The sequence below is a fragment of the Pocillopora damicornis genome, chromosome 3, assembly GCF_964200805.1.
Source record: "Pocillopora damicornis chromosome 3, jaPocDami1.2, whole genome shotgun sequence".
NCBI lineage: Eukaryota > Metazoa > Cnidaria > Anthozoa > Scleractinia > Pocilloporidae > Pocillopora > Pocillopora damicornis.
In genome coordinates this window covers 15,625,791-15,651,937 of record NC_142672.1, presented here as the reverse complement: position 1 = coordinate 15,651,937, position 26,147 = coordinate 15,625,791, and the positions used below count along the sequence as shown (strand labels likewise).

General features: G+C 38.1%; 3 protein-coding genes, 1 non-coding gene and 1 pseudogene across 6 annotated transcripts in view; 4 read left to right on the top strand and 1 right to left on the bottom strand.

Moving 5' to 3' along the window:
* LOC113668009 (maestro heat-like repeat-containing protein family member 1) overlaps positions 1-11,924 on the bottom strand; it is a 33,852-nt gene extending 21,928 nt beyond the window's left edge. The window contains exons 1-16 of one of the 2 annotated variants that reach the window (XM_089201572.1): positions 11,740-11,909; positions 11,213-11,369; positions 10,398-10,543; positions 9,875-10,006; positions 9,019-9,181; positions 8,454-8,552; positions 7,852-8,003; positions 7,598-7,738; positions 7,177-7,269; positions 6,513-6,591; positions 5,714-5,827; positions 5,461-5,534; positions 4,939-5,058; positions 4,423-4,530; positions 3,826-3,970; positions 3,257-3,297 (exon numbers count right to left, since the gene is read on the bottom strand). In XM_089201572.1, the coding sequence (XP_089057698.1) occupies positions 3,257-3,297; positions 3,826-3,970; positions 4,423-4,530; positions 4,939-5,058; positions 5,461-5,534; positions 5,714-5,827; positions 6,513-6,591; positions 7,177-7,269; positions 7,598-7,738; positions 7,852-8,003; positions 8,454-8,552; positions 9,019-9,181; positions 9,875-10,006; positions 10,398-10,487 (1,551 nt within the window). In that variant the 5' untranslated portion in view covers positions 10,488-10,543; positions 11,213-11,369; positions 11,740-11,909. Of the gene's footprint in view, positions 1-3,256; positions 3,298-3,825; positions 3,971-4,422; positions 4,531-4,938; positions 5,059-5,460; positions 5,535-5,713; positions 5,828-6,512; positions 6,592-7,176; positions 7,270-7,597; positions 7,739-7,851; positions 8,004-8,453; positions 8,553-9,018; positions 9,182-9,874; positions 10,007-10,397; positions 10,544-11,212; positions 11,370-11,739 lie in introns of both variants that reach the window. The other variant, XM_027183890.2, reaches the window with a different exon arrangement.
* A 37-nt stretch (positions 11,925-11,961) lies between these two features.
* Positions 11,962-12,778, top strand: LOC113668039 (uncharacterized; annotated as a pseudogene).
* Positions 12,687-12,758, top strand: Trnad-guc (transfer RNA aspartic acid (anticodon GUC)). The gene has a single exon. It is a non-coding gene; the product is annotated as a tRNA-Asp (tRNA).
* Positions 12,779-13,900: 1,122 nt separating the features above from the next.
* On the top strand, positions 13,901-16,603 carry LOC113668011 (glycoprotein-N-acetylgalactosamine 3-beta-galactosyltransferase 1). Its single transcript, XM_027183893.2, has one exon. The coding sequence runs from the start codon at positions 13,986-13,988 to the stop codon at positions 15,048-15,050; it is 1,065 nt and encodes a 354-aa protein (XP_027039694.2). The 5' UTR covers positions 13,901-13,985; the 3' UTR covers positions 15,051-16,603.
* Positions 16,604-18,633: 2,030 nt separating this feature from the next.
* Positions 18,634-25,331, top strand: LOC113668013 (uncharacterized). Of its 2 annotated transcripts, XM_089201569.1 has the most exons (5): positions 18,634-18,839; positions 19,598-19,639; positions 20,152-20,193; positions 22,685-23,137; positions 24,030-25,331. In XM_089201569.1, the coding sequence occupies exons 1-5, from the start codon at positions 18,743-18,745 to the stop codon at positions 24,176-24,178; spliced, it is 783 nt and encodes a 260-aa protein (XP_089057695.1). In that variant the 5' UTR covers positions 18,634-18,742; the 3' UTR covers positions 24,179-25,331. The 2 variants fall into 2 exon arrangements, with proteins under 2 accessions (XP_089057695.1, XP_089057697.1); XM_089201571.1 differs by lacking the exon at positions 19,598-19,639 and having other exon boundaries at positions 18,664-18,839.
* Positions 25,332-26,147: the final 816 nt, after the last annotated feature.

Here is a 26,147-nt window from a genome sequence, read left to right as displayed (position 1 = left end):
TCGAGCTTGACAGATTTCGTTGTGATTCCATGCATTGATAGATTTCTCTCGCCTCAAGTGAAGTTGGTACCATTGTCTGATCTGATCTCTTTAACTTGGTCCCTTCTCGCTATAAATCGGCTATTCTGATCGGGTGAACTTTGCGTGTGTAACCCTTAGACACAATGTCTTCCATAAAGACTTTATAATCTTCCAACAATCTCGGCTCTCTCTTCAGTTTCCTTTTCAACCAGTTTGCGCGCTGCATAGCCTGAGAAATGTTGTTTGGTACTGGTGCCTAACGATTTTTTAATGGCAAAGAGATTTGATAGTGTTCATTTCTCAACTCTACTGTTTCTTCGGCGTTTTGCATAAAACGACGTTCGTCCCAAGACATCTCTGTCTTATCATCAACGATAGAATCTGTGAAGGTCCTCTACCATCCGTTGGAGCTCAAGATCAGCTTTGGTGAAGAAGCCTGATGCCTGCGAATCATGACGATGACGACTTAAGGGTCAGTCAACCGCCCAGCCAATACGTGTTCTTGAGGCGTACGGACCTCCGTCTTGACTGTGCTTACTCTCAAGTGGATCAAGGACTTAAGGAACATCACTAGCAATCAGGAGACCGACTTCGGCACGGACATGAGGTAGGGAGACTCTGCAGGTGAGGCCACTGATCAATGTCCTCTTGAGTTTGAATATCGCCGTAGCATACAGGGATCTCTGGCCTGGTGTACAACATTAGGAGGCTGATCCACTCGTTCTCGTCCAAGTCGAAAATAAGAAGATCACGAACAAGGAAGTTTTTCATTGCACTGTTTTTCTTCTCCAGGGTCGATAGGGATATCTTAGTCTGCTGACCGTTGACTTCTAATTGCTTCATCAACGACTCTGTACAGAGACTTGAATAGCTACCATTGTCCAGGTAGGTATTGGTGACTACGCTCCTACCAACAACTCTCGCCCTCACTTTAACTGGTATCACGGCCACGGTTGTCCTGCCACTTTCCTTTAAGATCTGAGGTTTTGCGTCCTTGCCTATGTTTACCATGCTGCCACAAACTTGAGCGTCAACGTCATCTTCTGCGCCGACACCGACGTCTGTTGTATGTTTCCCACGGGGAATGGTGTGTAAAATGGAAGAGTGTTGTCGTTGTAACTCGATTGTCTATCTCCTCAAATCTTCACCGGCTGTGGGCGCAGAAAGACCATGTGGGCCATGTAGAACGAAATTACAAGGATCGCTCTACTCTGAATACGGTACTTCTTCCTAAGTAGTCCTACTCACGCGGGAAGGAACAGCGGAATCTTGGTCATTGACCCTCGGTTCCAATTTGACTGGCTGTTGTTGCGGTAAAAATGGGGTGGTCATTGCAGCGAGGGCTCTTTCCTATGCTGATGTCTTCGCTATTTCAGCTCCCAACTTTTGGCGGGTCTCTTCTTGTTTCACACGAAACTTCTTTTCCTTGGGAGCTTGACATTTTTCGAGCATGGCAATTTTGGCTTCCAATTCCGCGACTCTTGCCGCTTCTTTGGCTCTCGCAATTGTGACTAACGCGGAGCAGCTGCCACGCGAACTTGCTCGGCTTGAGAGTTTTGAAACCTTAGAAGCATTTGAGGCTCTTGATGCCTTTGATGGTTCTGGCGCGCTAGCACAGCTTACCGAGTCTTCAGGTTTTACAACTGAATCCACTCGAAGCGATTCTGCTAGGAATTTCTCCGCAGTCACAGTTATCCAGTCGGCGATCTGCTAGTGGAATAAGCCCAATTTTCTTTCTTCACTTTCAAGGTAAAGCTGGCATTCAGCGATGCCATCCTCGTCCAGAATCTCGCTGCTATAATCGTGATGAGCTACTCGGGGTCTTTGTAAAGCGTTATCCACATGAATAAGCTTCTCTTTCACTTCTTGAAGGTTCCGGTCATCAGATATCAAACCAATAATTTCGTTCGATTTGGCGGTAACGGCGGATGCGTGACCTGATCTCGGACTTTTCTTCAAGCAAATTGTGTCCAGCTTAACTGCTTCCAAGTCCAGCGTACGCTTCGGTTGTTGCCCACGAGCACCGACTCGTCCACCAGTTGGCTCCGTAAACTGACTAGTCCTGTCGTTCCTGCACAATTTTCAACAATGAAACTACACTAGGCGAAATTTGTGGCCACGGAATGAAAATCTCACGTCGTATAGAAATAAATAAATACAATTCACTTCAACTCCTCACCGGCGTAAACGACGTAAGTTGAAACTAAAATAACAAACAACTACAAACGTGACACAATATATGATATAAAAGAAATAACAAACAACACAACGGAAACAGGACTATAAAACACTTACATTGTTGCGGCCACAGAAAAGACCAATATTGATACTGCAAAATGCTAAGGCCGAGAGAAAGAAAAGAAAAGGAAAAGGACAAGCGAAAACGGCGGTACGTTACTGAACTGAACTGCGCTTAACGCGATAAATTATGCCAGGTAGCAATAGGGCGGCAATAGGATGCCAATAAAATAACAAAAAAGGCGCTAATGAAACTATAAGTAGAAACGTTCGCTAGTTACGGGGTGTAAAGACTATAATAACCTGTAAACACGTGAAGAATCCAACATGAAAAAATGTCGCACTTAGAACTTACAGGAAAAGCGAAATGAATGACACGTGAAACAATTTTTTTTTTCGCTTCTTCTTCGCGCGTCTTGTCCTTCACGCTACCTGCGCTCGCTTGAAAAACGCAAAAAAAGATGACTCTCTCTGTAAGCTTCAGGTAGATCAGAACACTCCCACATTAAATTACGAGAAAAACGAAGGGATTAATAAGATGTAGAACCGGCCACATCGCTCACGAGAACAAAGCAAGGGACTCTGACTTTACCGCGTCACGGCCAGAGTCTGAGTAATATGTTCCATGGGTGTTGTAGTAGATTGTGGTTCGATTGTAAGAATAATTTATGCTTGAGTAGCAGCAAACTTCCCCTTGTGAGCGTATCAGCCGCAAACATTGACTCCCCAGATGAGAGAGCTTCTGTAAATTCAGTGTTCCACCTCTGACCCACCTCCGATCGTCTTTGAGATGTGCGCGGCCGATAGAAGCCGTACAGGAGCGCGAAACGAAGCGCGGGTAAGGCGACAGTGAGAGAAAAATACTTGTTATTCCCCGTTCAACCACTCCTTTTACAACTTCCTAAAACGCCCGTTGCGCACGAGTTATAGGAATGCTACGAGTCAGCTATCCGCTGCAAATCGCTACAAGTAATTAACGAAGAATGTCGCTACTCACTAAGAGACGGGAGATGATAGCTGCTGGCTTGGGCATGTTGGCTGCAAGCAAATGGAACACACTAGTTTATTATCTATAAGTCACGCCATTAGATAGGGTGTTGCTTTGACATATTATGCTTCAGTTCGATTTTATCCTTGCTTTAAAAAGTTTTGTTCATTAATGTATGGCCATAGAAGAGTTTGATAATGACTTTGGACCAAAAAAGGACAGAGGTGTAGGGGTAAAGGATAGGGGATAAAATTCATAGAATAAAACAAGTTTTAAGAATCTTGGGTGTTAACATCTAAACGCAAAAACCGTAGATTCTGCAAGGAAAACAAAAAAAAAATGCTTCAATCAATTTGGAAGGTTTTGGAAACTATGAGTGAGCGTTGATGTGATACACCAGATTTAAAGGCTTCAGTATTTCCGACGGATCCTGATTTGTCTCGAACCTTACCCTTTTACATCAAACAAAGAAATCGCCCCTAGATTGCCTGTACAAATGTTTTGTACCCACTGATTTATGACGAGAATATAATAAACAGACCAAGCTGCATGCATGCATGATCAAATAACTAACTTACGCTTTGCATCAAAATCAATACTGAAATCCGCTGCCTCCTCCTCTCGTTTCTTGGTTGCTAGGTGACAGATACATCGACAAAGAGGATTCATGGCTTGAGTAAATGTTTCAGGAACAAGGCACTCCAGTAAGAATGGCCACAGCACCTACGAAGGAAGGGAACGAGTGACAGCAGTTGGAACACGACTCGAGGAACACCGTGCAACACTTCAAGAAAATTTTGTTGAAGCTATACAATGTACATTGGCGACTCCTTGGTGTTTTGTGAGAAACACTTCTGTGGATTTTCTCTTAAAACAGCTGAACGTTAAGAGGATGGGAAAGGTACTATTTTCAAATCTTATTCCCTTTTTATTACTTTCAACAGAGGGAAATTTTACAGCGAGTCAAGATACAAAGAGTGCGAAATTACACATGACTCCCACACACGCACAATTTTTTCTTAACTATATTTATCGTTTAAATTCGTTGGATTGAAGACAGTCATTTTTTGCGGCACTTATTCTACGCTTTTTTTTTCTTGAAGTCTGAATGACAATCCAACAAATTTGCAAAAATCTAAGCCTGCCTTTCCTTTCTAAATAACTCTATCACTTACAGGTTCCATGACATCCACTGTTGTCGTCAGAAGGAAGAGAATGTTTTCACACATCTTTTGAAGAGCTTGAGGAGTTATGGAATCTGCGTCGGTTGGTCTTCTGGTTTTCTGTAGAAATAATGCATTGAATACTTTTGCCCCACAGCCTTAAACTAGGAAGAGTACTTGGCGCTTTTCGATTGAGTATCGTAAAACCAAAACTAAAATAATCCCAAAGGCCAGTCAGAAGAAAAGAAAGTACCTTTAGGAGCCAATGAGAACTTAATTCAAACAGACCAATCTGGCTAAAGCGCGGGAAAACGCGGGCGACCAAGTCGTGGTTTTAGTTTTGCCTCTGATTGGTTTAGAGAGTAGTGCGAGTTTTCTGGACCAATCACATTGCTAAGTAAGGTATGGCCAATGCAATCCCGGATACTTTGGACACTAAATTGAAAATTGCTTCACTCCATGTCGCAAGTAAAACACACTGCTGCTATTAGAAAACTGTATTTTTGATATGAAAAGAAAAACACCAACCTCTTCATCGCTCAGTGCACATTGCTTAACAATAAATTCCACCAATTTATGGCCGCCCTCCAATTCCAGGTAACGATGATGAGCCATGGCAGTTATGCACTGAGCAAACATGTGCCGCACCTGTAGACCATAAAAATATATTCATAACGTTACAACATTGTATGAAAAAAGGAAGCATCGATCTTCACCGCTTCATCTACAAAATTGCGTTCCAGAGTTTAAGAGCATTTTTGCTTTTCTTTAATAAAAATTTCACACAAATTTGGTTTCGATACCCAATCACAGGCAATTGCTTCTACTGTAATTAAAGCCTTTAAGTATACTAATGAAATTTTTCCCCTTTTAGAATGATTAGCAAATTTTACCATTTTTCTCGATGAATTTGTTTGTGAAGACAGATTGTAAAGATCAGTCTTTGCAGAGAAAAAAGTTTCACTAAAATTAGGAAGATAGGTAGTCAGAATATTGGGTTTTCTGATTACGTATTGTACTTGGAATTTTTTGCTCAATCAGCAGTTTTACCTTCAAGTTTTGGTCGCTGAACAGAATCTGCACGCCTGTGATAATCAGTTCTTCTTTGTTCTCTAAATATGAACCTAAAATAAGCCAAAGTAAGTGTCTCATCAGACTAAAGTTAAACAAGATTGAATAATTATCTCAAAATGTTGGACCTGAACCCCTCACACTAGAGTAGCAGTGTACCAATACAACATAAAATTAAAAAACAGACATGCAAAGAGACGCTTTACCCCGCTATTTAACATGTTGGACTCACCAGAGGAGTTGACTAAATGTTTAATAACAGCCAGAGATCTAATTCTAGTCTTTTCATTATTAGCCTCCAACTTTTGAAGCAAGAATGCAATGACACGGTCTGAGATTGCTGGTGCTAAAGGATAAAAACAGATTCATTTAAACCACATAGTTAATGTAAGTTCCTAAGTGTTAGATGGTAACACACTTACAGACTCTTTGATGTAATTTACTGAATATTGACATAAAAAATTAGAAACAATCATTGTAACATTTGCCTCATCACTTGTTTACTATTCCTTCATTTGAGATTATTTCATTAAATTAGTTCTTGCTCATGAGACCTGGAATAGAGATTAGAATGACCACAAAAGAATTCCAACTGCTTGAGAAAATTTTAATGGACAATGGGATGAAAAGGACAAAGAAAGAAACATGGGAGTGGTTAAGACTTTTTCATTTAAGGAAGAAAGAAACAGCAGCATCTGACAAGCATCAAAGAGGTATGTCAGTTAGTTTTATTTCAATAAGTTACCACTTTCTTGAAGAACAGGAGGCATAAAACATGCCTTAAAATACATGTAGCTGCTTCATTGCAAAAATTTCTCTCAGTTGGATGATTTTTATCTTATTATGTCTTTCTACCAGGCCCTAGAGGCCATAAAGAGCCCTTGAGAGTATGCAAAGAAGCATAAAAATTTTTTAAGGACTAGATCCTGGAAACCCAAGGAAATAATACTTTACTATTTGGTAAAAAAAAAAAAAAAAAAAAAAAAAAAAAGTGATAAAATGGTGTTGTAACAAAGATTAAATTCACTTACTAAGAACAGAAAAACATCTTAAAACTTCATTGTGATTCTTGACTGAGACTGGATTGGAAAAATCTGGCATGTTACAAGCCTAGAAAATAACAAATTAGGAACAGAGAAGCGTGTCACTACAGTGTCGATTGAAATACTGCCTATTGGTTGATTTCTGTGACCAGGTTTTGCTTCAGCAACCTTGCATGTTATGGGATGAGTTTGTCACATGTTCTCACCCCTGCCCCTTACAGCTATTTTTCCCCTTGGTTTTATAGCTTTCCTTTAATTTTGAAGTATTGAACTATCCTTTCAAAAAAATTTAGGCTAATTACTGAATCTGGGCTAAAATGTCCCAGATATTAATGAACAGAAATTTCAATAAAAAATGTGAGGGCCAAGATGAAAGTTGATTAAAATCTATCAAGGAATCTATTAAAGATCTATCAGTCTATTAGTGAAAAACAAAACAGTCAGTTCTGCTGGTCTTTTCTCAGAAGCACCTATTTCAGTAAGTATTTGAAATAATTAACTTAACAATAAAAATTAACTTAACAATCATTCTACATAGTACATCAAGATGCTTGACAAGGTGAAAAGCTTATCAAAATCAGCTAAGAAAAATATTCTGAGGTGGAAAATCAAATACTATTAAAAAGAACAACAGCTTAATTCAAACTTTTACCATGCTGTGCAATCCTCCCAATAAATTTTCCACTAAAGGAAGCAGAATTTCTCCACCATCTTTACAAGAGGCTTTCAAAACCATACACAGACCCTGCAGAAATGTAAGGAAATACACTAATAGTCTTAAGGCAGTTAAATATGCCTTAGTGTAAATCTTTATGCCATGACATCAGTATGCATATTCTCCATTCTGTTCCCAGTATCATGAGGTGCTGATGAGGAGAATTTGAGTAACAATCAAGAGCAGTTTATGACCATTACCTTAATGGGTGATGCTAGTCACTCTTATGGGTCAAAGGATAAAGCTTCTGATTTAAGAAACTTTTAACAGTGAAAGAAATATTTTGGAAAGGAAATCATAGCAAACTTGGCATTTCAACACAGCAAAGAAATTAATTTTGCTTATACTGAGTCCATACCTGTGTAATGAGGTAGTGTTCTGTGTGTTTTTTGTACAGAGCTGTGATACCAGGCAGTAACTTTGGCAACTGCTCCTCAAGCTTGTCTTTTGCCATAATAAGGGTCATATGACCAATGGCATCCACAACAGCTAGTCTAATCTAAAAAACAAATAACATTATCTTCTAAACCAAACCTGAAAAAAAACTAACCATTGTTTAGTATCAATGTATTGTACTGTCAATAACTAAAGATGTTCTTAGCTTTTTCTTGCCTTGGCTTCACTGGCTCTGATCCACACACTAAATAAAATGTCATAAGCTGATGATATTTCACCATAAAATCTGTCAACTGTGATATCAGGGTACGGCGCACTCTCTGCATTTGCAACATAGTCAATGATGCTCTCACAAAATCTGGCAAGACCTGCAAGGAAAACATCAAACATGAAAGTAGCTACACTTTTCAGGATCCATCTAGTAAATAAATCTCTCCAGAGATCTGAAATACAGTTCAAATGATTTGGACAATAGTATAGGTGGAAAGAGGCATTCATGGAAAGTCATCTGTCAAACTGAGTTTCAATTTTCCAAGAAAAAAAAAAGATAAAAAGCAGACTGCTGCCACTAAATGGTCAGTAGTAACCAACCCTTGCATTATGCATGCAGAAATGTGCAACAAAATACTGCAAGTACATCTTGAAGAGAAGCTTAAAGTATGAGCTGAAATCAAACTCCTTCCGATTATAGAACAAGCAAATGTGCTGGTTCTTTGTAACTGATTTGGCACAAATGTTTCAACTTCAACCTTCTAGAACCACATTTTTTGCATTTTAAATCTGATGCAACATGCTGCTGATTTAACTCTTGCTCTTACAGTTAGCAATGACCCATTTCAAATTGTCTTGCTTGGCCATTCCCATCATGGGCAACATGCGACCTAGGATGTCTTTCAGGAAAGGGACAACACCATAGGCTGAGTAGAAAGAAAAACAAAAGAGAAATTTTTATTGCAAGCCCACTATACCTAACCATTAACAAAATACCATTTGACTGTAAGATTAAAGTTTTTTGTATTCTTTCAATGAATTCCTTCTTTCAAAGACCTCCAGCTTCCTTTCCATTTTACCTATCTCCTCCCCTCTGTAATGACCTTTCAACCTACTCTTCCCCCCCCCCTCTATCCCCACCACTAGTTCTAATAGTAACAAGATGAAAGTAAAGGGAGTGAGTTTCCAAAGTATCTGTGGTATGGCATCAGTGGGTAGTATTAGTAGATAATTTGCTTTTATCAAGTGAGTTGATAATGTATATTGGCCACTATAGAGAGTTTTGCGTGCTAGCCCTTTGTTAGGGGGAATGAAGACGAATAGAAACAAGAAAATCTTCCAGATTTTAGCATATCTATATCACCAGAAAAAGTGAACTGTTTTATCACTCACGATTAGAAATGGAGAAAGATGCCAGAGTCTGCACAACAAAGTAGTGAGGTAGTGTGCCAGGAGCTAACTTATCCAGGAGCTCTGCCATCACCTGGTGATCAAACCTCTTTCCTAGAGCAACCAACACCTCAGAGGCTGCAGACTGCCAATCAGGCTCCACTTCCTAAACAGTGATAAATCACAAATTCGATATCACTTTTTTTCTTTTTGATAATCATATTCCTGTACATCAGCTAATGTTGTTTAAAGAACCCCAACTAAATTTCTATCTTATGCTCCGTAACAAATTGGCTGAGTTCACACATAGCAAGATTTATATTCACCCTGATCTCTCAAAGCAATGCAAACAAAAGACGATCAGGTAATAGCAGACAGTTCACTGAGAAATCATAATGGAAAAATTTAAATACCAACTTGTTTTTTAATTGAAGTATAACGACTGGCATGATGCTTTTTGGCTAAAATTGGTGGGATTTTTCATGAAAGAAGCACTCTTCATAGTTATTGTGGCAGAGTAGAGGGTACAGGAATGGTGTATTATCCAGCCTGTATTGAAATATCATTGTACTCATCATCACATAACTCTTTTCATTTTGTTAAGACCAGTCCACTTCTAAAAACAAACTGAAATTAGACCTAAAATGTGAGAAAATGCATCTTTGGAAGGCTAAGACCCTAAAAGGGACAGAAAGTCCTCCATGCCATCAAAAACCTATCTACCAGCTTTTCTAAATGATTCATTTACATTAAATTTTATTAAAACCAGTTGTATGGAGCGTTAATTATGAAATCAATTATATTGTTCCTGGTTGAGTTTCCCCATCCTACACAATATCATTACCATTATTATTCTTACCTTGCTCTTGGTCATCTCTGCTGATGCCAACTTGATCATTTGCTTTCCTAAACCCAGTGACAGTGTACTTAGTGTGTCATGAATAATCTTTGAAGCTGATTTCAGGAGAACAACTCTATGACCCTGGCTCAGCTAGAAACAAAATAATAAAAGATAAACTCATGAAGCAGTCTTACCTTTAGGTAACACCCTCCAGCTAATAAAAGTGTCTATCATCATTTACATATCTCACAGATAACATAAATATTGATATTTTGCCATTCATATTTCAAGAAGAGTGAAAAGGATAAGGTCAAGTAGTCAAGCTATGTCAAAAAAAGAAAAAGGAGTTGGTACAGTATGTATCGGATTTTCATCAAGTTACTATTCTATCACTGACATTGTCAACATATTTTTTCCTCTCTCTATTCTAAACCCACTGCTAAAAAAAATGGATGCTGAAGTTGATCTATACATAAAATATATCTTAGACAATTAACTCACATCAAATAAAGTTGTCTATAATTTTCATCATCAAACTTACCTTCTGATGTTTGATAAGATATCCCTTGATGGCACTCAGAACCATTTCTGGTTGTTTCTTTCCAAGTTCATGCAGAGATGTCATGATCATTTGTCGCACATCGTGCTGTTTATCATTGGCTGCATCAATAAGAGCCAAACAGAGTTCTGAAGGAAGAAAAATAAACAAGGGTAAAAATGTGCAGAGACTAAGTGGCGTTTTAGAGTAAACACTTGATTGCATATTAAGAGAGGCAGGTCCCTTGTGTCATGATCTGGGGCAAGACATTTCACTCTCAAAGTTCCTCTCTCTATTTAGGAATTTAAAGGGAAAGTCATAAGCAGAGCTGTCAAGGAAATCTAACAAAATTCTTAAAGGTTGCCTGCTATGAAAAATCATCCCATCCTAGTGGAGTACCAACACTACTAGTTGCTATAGAAACTAACTAGGACAAGTTGTGACAGGTCAAGCCTGTCCCTAAAACTCTGTATGTTGGATCAGTTGGTAGATTACAGTAGGAAGTTACTGGGTTTGTTGGTGTATGACAATGTTAGAGGGAATGGATATCAATTATCATAGATTTAACCACTAGCTAAGGAAGCAGCATCTAGGTGAAGTACGTTCCACTTCATGCCAAACTCAAATACCATCACACACTTATGCACACTGAAAATTTTCCATTGATTCCAAACCAATCATTTTTATAGACATCAGTGATATTTCTGTAAACAATAAGTATTTTTTTCAGATGCTACTCTTGGATGCAGTTCTTCCATAAAAATATACAAATTTGGTTGTTTAGACACTATATACAACTACAAAACAAACCTGCTTACAAAAATGTGCCGCAGAATAATGTTAACTAATGAGCTCATTAAAATGACTTCTGTCTCCAAATCTCTTTGGATCGCCACTCATAGCTCCAGTTCGGATTACCAGCAACTTTCATAAGGGGTCAAGAGGAGGTTGATATATTGATATAATGGATCAGTGCTGCGGATCATCAGGAGCCATTAACATGTGTTAAATGATGGATAAATTTGCCTCAAATACTTTTATGAGGAACTTTAGAAAACAGTATTGAATTATATAAACCAGCGAAGCTGCCATCGCCAATGACACATACGGAAAGAACAGGGAAACTATTGTGACGATTCATCTACCCTAAATTCACCTTTACTTCATGAACCGCACTTCTTTAAAAGTTCCAGCTTGTAGAAAACTTAAGTTTTTCCTTTTTCCGGGCATGAATTCAGTATGGAAATCAGTGAAATCATGACGTTTGAAGATCACAAGTGTTATTTTTCTGAGAATTTAATGGTCACGAGTTTGGAACCAAGCTAAGCGAGATGTAATCACTTACCATCGACTTGGCCTCCTGTTTTCTTCACCTCGTCTTCTGCCATCTTTAAACCTGTTGATAGTTCTTCAAGTCACCGAAGACAAATTCATTCGCGCTGAAAAAGAGCTAGAATTCGAGAAAATACCCAACCACTAAAATGTGGATTTGGAAACCCTTCCCTCGGAAAAAAAAACCGCAGAAGTATTGAGAACTACCGCAGGCTCAAAGCGCGCCTAAACATAGATCGGGGAGCAGCGAAATTACGTCACGGAGTTTATTGGTGAAGATGTTTTGCTGATCATGTTTTCCTTTTTGGACGTGAAATCTCTCTGTATACGAGTCAGATTTATCGACGTTGGAAAAATATCTCTAACTCCAACATTCTGTGGAAATCGCATGTAGGAGCTTTGCAAACGTCGTAAGATTACCGCTCATCTGGGAAGAGCAAAAGGCTGGAAACGCGCTTTGCTCAGCTGATCACAGGACGTTTGTATCCTAGAACTTCTGCAAAGACGGAAAGGAAGTTAAGTTTGAATGCTTTGTGTACCATGCTAATTCCTGTGGAAGCTGGAAAGTTTGTCGAACTGACGATGAAGAAAAAGACTCCAATTCGCGAGCTCGTTGAATCACATGAATTCTCTCACGTTGTTAGAAAGGCATTTAGTTAGCACTCGAAAAGTGAGACGATCAGCATGAAAAGGACATTCTGCTTCAAGAAAAAAGTAGTGGACATTTGTATGAAGGAAAAGTTGTCAGGCAGTTGTTAGGATTAACAAAGGGCTCTTTCGATTGGAATATTCAGCCTTCCAATTTTGACAGTTGCATTTCGGAGTTTTTTAATCGTATTTTTGTCTGGAGCACCTTGGTCAATTGATCTCTAGTTTCTTCCACTTGGCTCCTTTACCGACAATAATGCGAAATGTAGAAGACATTTAATTATTTAATATTTCCAGATATTCTTAGCCGAATCCTCGGTAGTATAGTGGTGAGTATCCCCGCCTGTCACGCGGGAGACCGGGGTTCGATTCCCCGCCGGGGAGACACTGTAAATTTTTTTTCCTTTAACCTTTCCATCCTTTGATTTAGGAATTGAATCTTCATTTGAGTATTAGAAGCATTTACCCTTTTTTAAGAACACGATAAAAATTCCCAATGAGAATTATATGATACTACTTATTGAAGAAGACAACAAAGGAAGCGTTTATAGGTACTGTAGTAAACACTTCAAACCATTTTCCTTCATTTTCTTCAAGTACAACTCAAGCTACCTTTTTATCTAAATAAAAAAATGCACTGGCCAGTAGTAAACTTTAATTCACCTGAATAAGACGCCTGTACTGTAATCAAGAAATTTTAATGAATGGGTTTTTTTACCTGTACTCAAATCTCTATTTGAAAACGTTCACTGTATTTCGTGATCTTTCCTCTATCTCCCATGAGAATTTTCCCACTTGAAATCTTTTTACTCTCTGCTAACATTTAAGCGAGTGAAAGTTTCACTCGCAAGAGCCACCTAATTCAATTATCTTCAATTCTCTCGGTCTGTTGTTTCCCATTTGGCTATTTGTATGGACTTATCTCGTGTTTTTTTTTTCGAATAATATAAATTCTGATAAGTTGAAGAAAGTCCCTCTCTTCAATTTAAACGACTCAATGAATTGTATCTGCCTTTTGTTCTCTGTTATTTGTGGTTCTACCGGTCTCTCTGAGAAAAGCTTTTCTCTCACAAGCGGTTCCCTGTGCATAATTTATACTATTGACATGAACCACTTTTCACCTATAAATGTCAAAGTAGAACACAACTCAAATATTCTCGGTAGATCACCGCGTGAGGGACCCTAAAAAGACTGGATATTAAAGAAATGAATAAGTGAGGCAGCTCGAATAACGAGAAGATGACACGTAGTCGTTAGATGTCAATTAAAAAAAAAAAGTCTTCTGAGTGGCATTTAAACATGAGCTAAATGATTTCTTTGTTTTTAAATATTTGGTTAGTTGTGTTAAATGTTTATTCAGCTACTTGGGTACCCGAGGAATTGAAGATCCAACGGCGAAATAAAAAGTTAAAATAGAGAATTCAAACACTTGAACACCTTAGTAGAGACAAAATTTTCAAAATACACCAGAAATGTTGAAAAATAATTGCAAATGACAAAGAAGTAGGACAAAACTACTTGTCTACCCGCTTAGATCTTTTGTTCGCCGAACGATTACAACACCACATCGAGGTTGCGTGACACTGTACATTATTACCTTGCATGTAAATCATGGCGACTGCACGGTCAACGATCCTTGCGTTTGCCTTAGGTCTTTCGTTTGGGGTTTTTGTCGTTACTGTTCTAAACCGCTTCAATCAGGAGGAGACTATGCAAAAGTTTTTTGTTCCAGAAAAGACCCATGAAGGAGAAATGCTAGATATTACACATAAAATGATTCAGAGGGGAAGTAACTTCAAAGTCGATTCACCAGTGGATTTTAATGTCGACATGAAAGATCATCATCACCACCTTTCTTTGAATAAAGAGGCTCTTGAGGAGCAAAAGAAGATAAAGATTTTATGCTGGGTAATGACAAGCCCTAAAACTCTGCACGTCAAAGGCAAACCAGTTAAGGAGACTTGGGGGAAGCGCTGCAATATTCTTTTGTTTATGAGCTCGGAAGCGGACCCAAAGTTCCCCGCAATCGGACTCGATGTTCAAGAAGGGCGCGAGAACTTGTGGTCGAAAACCCGCGCTGCTTGGGATTATGTTTATACTCATCACCTCAACGATGCTGACTGGTTCATGAAAGCAGACGACGATACGTATGTTATCATCGAAAATCTCCGACATCTGGTGTCTAAAATGAATCCCGACGAACCGCATTTCCTTGGAAGACACTTCAAAACATTCGGAGGGTACAACAGCGGCGGGGCTGGATATGTATTCAGTCGGGAAACAGTTCGTAGATTTAAGAAAGCATTGGGAGATACCTCCATTTGTTCAACTACAAGCTTTGCCGAAGATGTGGAAGTTGGAAAATGTCTCAATGCCGTGGGAGTGAAACCCGACCAAACGAGAGATTCAAGTGGAAGAGAGACGTTTATGCCGCTCCCCCCGGAACACCACTTGATTCCCGGTTATTTACCCAAAGATTTTTGGCTTTGGTCATATGATAGCAACCCATACAAAGAGGGACCTGAGTGTTGTTCAGATCATGCCATCACTTTCCATTACATTAATCCAAACAATATGTATGTTTTAGAGTACATGGTTTACCATCTCAGGCCTTATGGAATGGTTCATGATGATCACTCTTCCACTGAGGGTTCTGGAGGGGCAAAACAAAAATAAACAACTAAACAACTGTATTAAGCAGCTCGATATTAACATTCTAACTCCTAGAAGTGATTAACATGTAACTTCTCCTTTTAAAATTCATACATTAATCAGCAATCAGGTAATGAGAATACTCATTTTATCAGGTTAAATTGTCCCCATCTGTTTGAATGGTCACTCAAAGAGAACCACTCATCAAGTGACTGACAACTCAATACAGGTTCCACTTTAATGTATTTGAAATATATCTATTAGTATAATATATTTGAGAATAGCACATAATGATAACGAGTTTTATCCAAGAGGAGCTCAGTGTGTTTGATTTTATCGTAGGTTTTCAATTTTACTTCCCTCAGATTCTGCATACAATATTTTGTTACAATGAGTTTAAAGTGAAGGTATGTTGAATTAAAGCTAAGCATAAAAATGTACCTCCATGGATATATATTGCAACTTGAGGTTCCTTTTTCCTTTATGATCACTGGTAAGGTAGTTATGAGCTGCAGCTCATCTTATGGTAATTTAGAGTAATTTGGTTTTATCAACTGAGTTTATATCATAAATTGGTCACAGTAAAGAGTTATAAAAGTGATGTTTTGAGTGTTAGCCCTTAGTGGCTCTGACAAAGGGCTACTGCTAGATATTACACATAAAATGATTCAAAGGGGAAGGAACTTCAAAGTTACAGTTCACTTTGAAATTTCCTCTATGGTTTAGCGACCCTCTGAAATGAAAAATGTCCCATCAAAACTAACTCAGAAGGACAAATTGACACAAAGTAGTCAAATTCTAGCCCAAACCCTGCTTATAGAAATGGACACACTCTGATTTGTATGCCATATCTTTTTATAATAATTCCGCACAAGTTAACTATCATACTGAATTAAAAATGGCCACTGCATAGCTCTTTTGATGTCTATGAGGATAAAAGTAACAGAACTTTCATTGTTTGACATTGGACAATGAATCTCCTCAAGTTCAGTTAATCTTTACAGATAATTTATTGTATAATATTCACTCCACCCTAGGTGAATAATTAGTGTCATGTAGAAGTTCTTCAGAGCAGGACGTACAATGAAAAATACTATGTAAATTGAGTGGAATTTCTGACTGGCCTAAAGTGTATTATGAGCTTACATGCAGATAATTTATATTCCTTTTGCTTTGTTTTGTTACTAAAGGAACATTTAAACTGCTTTGTAAATTAGTTCTCATATCCTGAAGGTTGGTTCCAGGGATTTCAATAATTTCAGTGGACATATTTAAAGATGGTTCATTTAACAGAGCCAGAAAATATAACAGGAATTTAATTGTTTTTTCTTGCAAAATCATTGAAAATAGTTGAACAGCAGATTTTATATCTTAAATGCCTTTTAATGTTGAACTCATAATGAACAAGACTTAGCCAAAGGCACTAAATCATTATGTAGCATTTGGATGTATCAGTTAGAGAAGAAACTATGTGCAAGGGTAATAGTAGTTTATTATAGTGAAATTGCTGCACAACTATGGACTTCTTTGTTACCATGTTGTATCTTGCTAAAATAATAAAAGATATTTTCCATTCAGTGCCAACTCAAAGCTATTAATAATAACTTTTATATTTAGCTACATTTGTTTACTGTATCAAAACATTGGTCCAATCAAAGATGGCTTGATTGGACAAGAAAGAAGTTTTCTTTTAATTTTTCTTTTCACTTGGCAACATTTACAGCAGGATATTGTGAAAAGATGGAACCATCAATTGTAGAGGACCTTCATGAACTTGTTTTCACCAGCATAAAGCAAAAGATTTCACTCACAGGATAACAAATATATTCCATCCACCGCTCCATGTTCTTTTGAACTGCACACTCAACTGCATTTATTTGATTTGAGAAATATTCATATTAAGATCTGCAAGGTTCAGAAGAAACTCTCAAGGGGTCTGGAATAAACAAGTTGAAATTGTTAAAGATGAGTGTATCTTAAACAAGATAGAGATTTTTAAAAGCCTTCAGTTAGACCTTAAGTGATGATAGACTGGCACAGAGAAGTCATAAATATTTATGAGAGGTTATAGTGAACATTCATAAGGTCTCCTATATTGGTAGCTGTTTTCATCCCAGAAAACATCATTTTATTCTGACATCATTTCAGCTTCAGCTGTCTTGTTTTTGGCAGCAGTTAGAGGTTGTAAATGGCTAAATTGTTTGTGTTTTCCAATTGGTGTTCCTTTGATTGTTGCAAGAGGTTCTCCAGCCCTATTTTGTATTAAATATAAACACAATTTGATCCATGCAGTCTATTACTGATGATTGATCAAACTCTTTTTGTTTAACTCAGGTATGAGAATAATTAACCAGTAATTAATGCACCATGCAGTCAAATAATAGATAAACTATGTTATTCTAGGAACAGGAAAATAATTAAAACTGTATTGTTTAAAATTTGAATAATGTATCAAAGGCAGTCATCCTTGAAGTGTTTGTCTTGAAATACTCTCTCCAATTGTATTTAATAGTACTTGGTCACAGTTTTGATAAATCAGTGCGCACGTAATATAATTATTACTGTTTTCCCATATAGGTGGGTCAGGCCAACCAGAGTATGCCCTTGTTTTTCTACATAATCGCTTTTACTAAGTTTTGTGGAACAATTGCACTGTTAGTGAGCAATACGGCCATATTTGACCATCATAAGCTGCTAATGTTCCATTTCATCATTCGACATTTAAATGTTCTAAAATACGGTCTAAGATTTTTTTTATTTGCTTTCTCTTTGTTTCGTTTTTGTTGTCCTTTTTGTTTTATTTGTTGGTTTTTTTTCTGATCATTTTCTCAACTTTTTTCCTCTCTTTTGTCTTTTCATTTCAAACAAAGATCAAGGAAACTGTCTGATGCAAAAGAAAATGAACATCACCGTGGTTACGATAGGAAATGGCGCGAGTTTTCAGGACCAATCACAGCGCGACGTAAAGTGAATGCACTTTTGGAAACTGTTTTGCAATTAATTAAAATTTTCTCCTTATTCCTGGATCGGAATCATAAAACTGGAGGTTCACTCGAGTGATCGAGCGTCTCTACTAAGTCCTGGCACTTTTCAAAGTTTCCCTCTCATTTCTTTTTCAGTCTTGTTTTTTCTTACTTCCAATTTACTACCGCCTTAGCAATCACAGAGGGAAGTGTGGATTAGTGTGAGGGTTACGGTCAGCATTCACGCACTGAACAGGCAATTCCAGCGGAGCAAAGTTCTTATTCAATATTTCATATATCGTAAACAGCAGCAATTTGATGAGAGCGAATCTGTCAAACTCACTGATTTATTTATGAAGTACAATTTTTCACGGATGGATACCAAAATGTAAACATAGGTAGGTATTTTACCGGATTTCTGGAGTTTTGCATGTACTAATTACTATGCATGTATGTGGTGGCAATACACCTTCCCGCGCTTCGACATTAACTTAAGATGTTAACTCTGGTATTGGAAACGCGATCTTTTCCAAAGCTAGTAGCTGCACATAATCATTAAGTTCCCATGTGCGTCCAAAGATCATCTCTAATTAATCCATGTTTCTACAGTAACACTAAAACTATTTCAATTGTGACGTCGAGGAAGGTATGACTTCCTTCGTTGCGGGTCAGTGATTAAGCTAATGCCTAGGTTTCATATTTACAAAAATATTTCTAGCTGCCTTTGTCTAAGCAGGGCAACAAGAGTACGGCATGGCTGATTCGAATACTGTCGGTTTCCTGCTCTTCTGTACTTTAGTTTGTACATTTTTCAAAACGCCGGAGGTACAAGCACAAAACTCAAGCACGTGTAAGTAAAATGAAGTAATTTTTAAAGCGAAACAGCGAGAGACAACACAACTCCACACATTTACGTAGTTAAACCTTTCTAGTTTTAAACGACGTTTTGACAATTTGCGAACCCCTGTTAAGCGAAATGAGACACAAATTTGTAAAAGCTGCCTAATGCTAAGGCTTCAGTCTGGTTTTATGAAGGAAAAATTGTTTCAGATAAAGTTGTATATCGTGCCGAACGCAATATTTCACTGATTTCCGGGTGGTAAAAAATAGCAGTTGTCACGGATACGCGCACATTTCAGCACTTCTGTTCTTCAATTTTGATGTGCTCTACTTGCTTGATAATTTGCATCATCTTTATAAGACGTGTCTAAATGACCTAACGAGATTATTCCGAGCTAATTATGAGCAAGACTGTAATGTAAATGCATGTAAATGTGAGATATTTGAGCAGACAAAGCACTGATCATGTTGATTGGAAACAAACACTCGAACGAAGAATGTTTAAAGCAAGTATAGTATGGCCTCTCGAGAGTGTGACATTTTTTTTCCTTCATTGTTTTTCGATTCTCGTTGCCTTGTATTTTGATTGATTGCTAGACTGTTTAAAATAAAACAGTGGTGTCTAAAGTTATATTTCAAATCGTTCGACCATTTAATTGACTTGTTCTGAATTTAAATTGCTACCGCACAAAGACACAGCTTGATCACGGATAACCTTTCGTGTTCGAAAATGGTACTCAGTTTTGTATCTATTTTTCTCTGTTTTAGCTGCAATTTTCACTCTAGACAGGAGCACACCTCAAAAGTCAGGTAAGTCTTTGTCTGAGCTAATTTTCATCAAGAAACGAGTTACAGGGTTTGATGCAGAGAACTAGGGTTTGAAGCCGTCACGGTATCCTGACCTCGCTGTTTCTTATCAATCATTAATCCGACCACGATCAATTTCAAGATCGTCCATTTCAAGGTTCATTTCAAGATTTGTTTGTATGTACAAGTTTCGCATTGATATATTCTTGCTATCTCTGGTTCGAATACAGAATTCATCTCCTAAAGCTCTAAGTACTAACCTAACAGCAATGCATCCAATTACGATTAAAATGAATACCAAAAGATTCACGAAGTCCACTTTTTTTTAACCAAGAACTGTAGCTTAAAACAAAACAGTGGTGGATATTTCTAAAGTTATATTTCAAATCGTTCGACTATTTAATTGACTTGTTCTGAATTTAACTTGCTACCGCACAAAGACACAGCTTGATCACGGATAACCTTTCGTGTTCGAAAATGGTACTCAGTTTCGTATCTATTTTTCTCTGTTTTAGCTGCAATTTCCACTCTAGACAGGAGCACACCTCAAAAGTCAGGTAAGTCTTTGTTTGAGCTAATTTTCATCAAGAAACGAGTTACAGGGTTTGATGCAGAGAACTAGGGTTTGAAGCCGTCACGGTATCCTGACCTCGCTGTTTCTTATCAATCATTAATCCGACCACGATCAATTTCAAGATCGTCCATTTCAAGGTTCATTTCAAGATTTGTTTGTATGTACAAGTTTCGCATTGATATATTCTTGCTATCTCTGGTTCGAATACAAAATTCATCACCTAAAACTCTAAGTACTAACTTAACAGCAATGCACTTTATTCGGCTACATGAGTATAATCCAATTACGATTAAAATGAATACCAAAACATTCACGAAGTTCACTTTTTTTAACCAAGAACTGTAGCTTACAGTTTAAGGCAGAGTCGGTTGTGTTGTTAGACTGTAAACACGTATCTTTCCGAAGTAACGTCCTCTTGTTTTCGGACAAGCAGTATGTGAAACAGATGGAAAATTTGGGCACCAGGTCGTCACCTTGGTATTGCAGAATTTCAAGAATCTACTGTTTGCTCCCACACACACATCTTGTGGCAAAACCTCACTGTAGCGTTTAAAAAAAATTCTATGATTAAAAGAGTAACCACAGGTGAACTTGTCAAAAATTGGATAAAAAAATTTCAGTTACCAAAATCGGGCACAAAAGAAAGCATCTAACTTACCTATGGCAAGACAATAATTATTGTACCTTGAAGTGGTTCAAATTTAGTGATTTAAATGTTCCAGCTCTTAAGCTCTTTCTTCTACACATTATAAGAGGGTTGAGCCCCGGCGGCTAAGGCCACGCACGGGCTCAACCCTGAATGGGGCGCAGATGAGTGTGTCCAGTGATTGGACTATGCTTTAGGAAGGACTGATCTCTGTTTCGAGAAATAGGTAAAATTTGGCAGAAGGGAATAATTTCACCATGATCGGTAGAATTTCGTGGAAACACGAGCGAGGTTCTTTTATTGCTGTTGTCGCTTTGAGTGGTTTTACATATATACCACAGCCCCTCGACCAGCGCCCTTGCACTGATAACAGAAGAATTAGAGCAATTTAAGTCAAGGAGATGAACAATCCAACTAAATTAAAAGGATGTAAAGATAACCGTGTTAAAAATTGGCTGTTGATCGGTTCAAAGAATTTACTCAAATGTGATTACGATATTAGCCAGGTACCAAGAGATAATAAACTATGTACGGATATCGAGCTGCCCAGATTATCGCCAATTGATTTTAACAGAGGATCTCCAAATCTGACCATAGTTTATTTTAGTTATGAACATTTATAAAATAGGCTGAATCATACACTTGTTTTGATTGGTTCTTGCCTATAAGCTATTGAACAAACGCATTGATGACTTCACCATCAACGACATTTTGCTTCTGTATTTATTATATAAAACAAATAGACTTCGTGTTGCCGTGGGTCTGATGTGGTGAGAACATCTGACACACTCGTCTGAGCCTTATGTGCTACTTCCGTCTTTCCTACCAGCCACATGTTGACGTCATCAGTGATCTATCACTGAACAGAAGCGCGGCAACATGAAATCCATTTGATGAACATACTAATTATTGGCGAAATAGTGGAATATTTGATTACATGCTTGGGGATTATCGGTACTATAGATTTGCTGAAGCCGGAAATCTATTTACTGATTACTTCTAGGACAGAATTTTCAAAGCCTCCAAGTCTTATTGTATGGAACATCAAGAAAGCCTACCTGAGCATTGAATTACCGGGTACCCTTAGCAAATCAGTTTTAGACTGAATTACTGAACACCTACAAAAACCAGCCGAACCGTTCTAGAACCCTGATAATCTAACCATTAATTCTCCCAACTCACGACTCTTCATTACCTTGTTTACAATTATTAATAGTTTAATGATGTATTAATTAACAGTTAATAGTCTAATGATGTATAAAGAAAGTGATTTTATTGCCTTGATTATAACTCTTTCAATCCTTAACTTTGCTGGAAAGAGAAATGACGTTAACGTTGTACTCGATTGGGATTCGTGAGTGAGGCGTGATTTGCCTCCTGAAATGTACGTGGCCCGGCCGCAAATATTCTTTTTCATTTCATGAAAGTCTCAAGGTTTCCCAGAAACCTCGCACACAAAAAGACAGATTTGAATTTCTCCCTTTTAAATTCGTGACTCGTGAATTTTCCTAAGCAGCCCAGATCAGGAACACCCCCCACCCCCCCCCCGCCCCGTCTCTTTGCTACCCGCTTATTGGTCATTCTTCAAAATCGAAATGAAAGCCGATAATGAAAAACACCGCTGCTCAATCCCTGGAGGGGCACGCGGTGAACTATGAGCTGAAATTCATACTTGATTCAGTTAAGAGACCTCGATGTAAGCTTAGTCCAAGCACTCTGGGTGTGAAATTCACATAGGTGATAAGAGCATAGTAACGCAAACACGATAAAATTAAGTAAACTGCCGACTAGTACCGACTGCCTTGATTAATTCAAGACTTCTTTCCAGTTTCTCCCTTCTTAGCTGTTACGGTAAGCAGTACGCATGGCTTTACGCAAATTGTATCAAATATCTCGTCGAGCCAGTTCCCCTCACCACAGGTCTCCTCATCAAGATATCTGGTGACACCATCTTCCATATTTGGGGCTTCTTCAAATGAAAGCATTTCCACCTCACAAAGCAGTTCATCATCGAGTTTGATAATAGTTCAGCAAAAATCCTCAAGAGCCGCGAAAAATCATAGCACAGCGACGAGTCCTGTCGCAAATCATAGTACAATAATAAGTTCCACGAAGATAAAAAGCACAGCCATCAGTACAAGAACTAAGCAAAGCTCGACCATGATCTCATCTCAGGTGACCAATGAGAAAACTATAACCATTACTCCTTCCAAGTCTCAACCAACGAGCAGCTCTGTGAGCGCAACAGTGATTACACCTACAACAAGTACCCCAACCAAAGGTTAGTTTTTAGATTAAGCAGGTTTTGCGCAAAGGCGTGGCCGAGAGGTTCAGGCTGATCGGTGATGGATTTGAAATCTGTACGTGACAATCAGTATCAAAAACTGGGCATAGACTCCTCGGTGTAAAGTACTTTACGACTAAAATCAACATCTGAGCACAAACTCCTCGATGTAAGATGTTTTACGATAAATATCAACATCTGGGTACAGACTCCTCGGTATAAGATATTTTACGATAAATATCAACATCTGGGTACAGACTCCTCGGTGTAAGATATTTTACGATAAATATCAACATCTGGGCACAGACTCCTCGATGTAAGATATTTTACGATAAATATCCACATCCGGGCACAGACTCCTAGTTGTGAGGTATTTAATTGTCAATATCAACATTTAGGCATAGACCCTTAGATGTTGGGTACTGTACGACTAATACCACAGCTGGGCGCAGACTCTGATATAAGCTATTTTACGATCAATATCAACATTTGGGCCCTTTCCCCCTCTTTGTCAGTCAGTTCATTGGATTTGATAAGTGAAAATTTATGCGCTCATGAGGAGATAAAAAAAATAATCATACCTCCTCGATAGAGGACGAAGCAGTCGGCGAAATGTGAGAAAATCGTGAACTGTAGTTACATGCTTTGCCAGCCGGGTTATCTGAATGGATTGGTATGCTAAAGTGATGAACGGTGAAGCCCTTCGAAGCCTTTCTACTGAAGATAAGTTTATCTTTTCGTAGTCTTGAAGCTTCCCTGCTCATCGCTTAGCGCACAAAAAAATGCTAGTTACACAGGCTTATGCTGTACACAGACCTCAAAATTGTCTCTTTTCAATTTGTTTTCGTGTCGCACCTACTCAGCTGTCTTTATTCTTGTTTTTTCTCAGGATTTGCACTGTTTTCTCAAACAGAATACATCTTGACGGCATGTCTTGTTGTGTTCTTCTTCGTATTAATTGCCACAGTCGCTCTGGTTATTCAAATTGCTTTACTTCACAAGTCCTTGAAAAAATTAAAGGCTAAAAGTCACCGTTAGAAGCCAGGATCCTTACAACGAAGGCAACTATTTCCTCTCAGTTTTTTCTGTCAAATACGAATAGGTTGTTAAAAACAGTTTTATGTAATGACGTATAGGGTGAGCTGCTCGCTTAGGAACTGTAATTATTGATAGGAGGGTAGGTTTGAAAAGGGTTACCAACTTAAACGCAGGGAAAAAGAAGGAGCACAGAAATAATACAAGAATATTCCTTAAGGAAGCTTTCAGTAAACCTGAAGTATGTGAGGTGAAGGGGAATCAGCCAAAATTTACCTCTCACCTCTGATTCTCCCTGTTTTCTTGTTTTCTCCCCCCGTTTAGAGATCAATGCCCTGTTGTTTATTCCGCAAGGGTCGGAAGCCCTGATATTTTCTCTTTATATTCTTCGAGTCTCAGTTAAAGAAACGATTTTGTAAAAGCTGTTATTACAATCATTCTTTTGATTTAAGGAACATAAATGTTCTACTCTAACTGAATTAGTAAAAATTTTTATGACTCCTGAACGCCTTAATTAAAAACCCTTTGCCTTCTCAGATTGGGTGGGCTCCTCCCTTGTAGCTTCCATGACAGCTCAAAGTAGATTTTTGTAATGAAAACAATTAAGTGCTTTATTAGCATTAAACCCTCTACTCTCATTATCTGCTTGTTGGATGATGTATTGAGTTAACGACAGCTTACAATTTAACAGGGTTGAAAATGTTTTCTCTCCCTTTACATGTGGACACGTTGCATTCAGAGACATTAGCAAAGGGATTTTTGTACCCTCTTTTGGCTGTATCTGTCTATACGTTTCTATTCTTATTAAGTTTTGTCTACCAGACGCGGGCATTTTCTTCCTTCACTGACGCTGGTTCTTAGTCTTATAAAATCTAGACTACGTGCAGTCCCTCTGCGCGCCTCACTTCCTCGTTCTACGCGGCGCGCTTACATTAATTTTTTTCACTGATTTTTATTTTATTTTTTGACTGGTGTGTGTGACTTCGCCAAAAAGGAGGGACTGCACGTAGTCTATATAAAAATTGCAGTCACGAGCTTTTGACTCATACTTTATTTAAGTATTATATTCAACTTGGTTTATTTTTAGCTAGTTGACTGATTACTACAGGGCTTTGTAATATCTGGAAAGGCAAAATAAAATGTATTAATTATTAAAGATTCTTTTTTTGTCGCGTAATGTCTTGAATAAAAAAAGTTAACTCCTTTGACGAAAGGCTAACCCTCGAAACGAAGCTTTAGAAACTCTCTGCATACCGTGGCCAATGAACATCATTAACTCAAACGAAATTATCTTACAACCCCCCCCCCCCACCACTTCACCACCTACTAAACACAGCAGTAGAGTTTCTTTAGAAACTTTCCCCCATTACTCCTCTGAGTTTGGAACTTTGTGATTTATTGCAATACCACGTTTATTTGGTTATGCCCGTCTCTAAAAGATTTTTTAACTTTTCAGAATAACACGCTTTAAAAATGTATTACTTTTATCATTTTCTACCATCAACGATAATAATCTCTCTAGAGTTATGGTATTTTCAGGGGTGAAAGGTTACGGAAAACCTAGGAGAATCTAAAAAAGAGTGAAGAGATCTTGATTAGACATTTTCATAATCCATGCAGCGTCCATCATCAGCAGCAGCAGTCCTTGTTCTGCTGAACGTTTTTGTGGCTTGCGTAGTGAAAGTTTCGTGGTTCTAGATGGCTGACATTCTTATTGCAAGCTAAATTTTTCGATTTTCTATTTAAATGGCGTGACATTAGTTAATACTTTCAAAATTCTTGTTTGTCGAGTCTCGTATAGGAAAGTCACACATGAAAAGATTCATTGACGGATATTTTTGGAGTCATAGTACAAACTAATACGTTCCCGTTCAGTTCCGTCCTTTCGTGACTTAACTGCGGTACGCAGGTGTGTACAGTCATTTGTATCAGTCATTTGCCTGAATATTCTTTTGACGAAATGCTCTGCAAT

Bases quoted from the DNA above. Each gene is read 5' to 3' on its own strand.
- LOC113668011 (XM_027183893.2), top strand. From the start codon at position 13,986: ATGGCGACTGCACGGTCAACGATCCTTGCGTTTGCCTTAGGTCTTTCG.
- LOC113668013 (XM_089201569.1), top strand. From the start codon at position 18,743: ATGGCTGATTCGAATACTGTCGGTTTCCTGCTCTTCTGTACTTTAGTT. The intron at 18,840-19,597 runs GTAAGTAAAATG...TCTCTGTTTTAG, and splicing joins AGCACAAAACTCAAGCACGT to CTGCAATTTTCACTCTAGAC. The intron at 23,138-24,029 runs GTTAGTTTTTAG...GTTTTTTCTCAG, and splicing joins AACAAGTACCCCAACCAAAG to GATTTGCACTGTTTTCTCAA.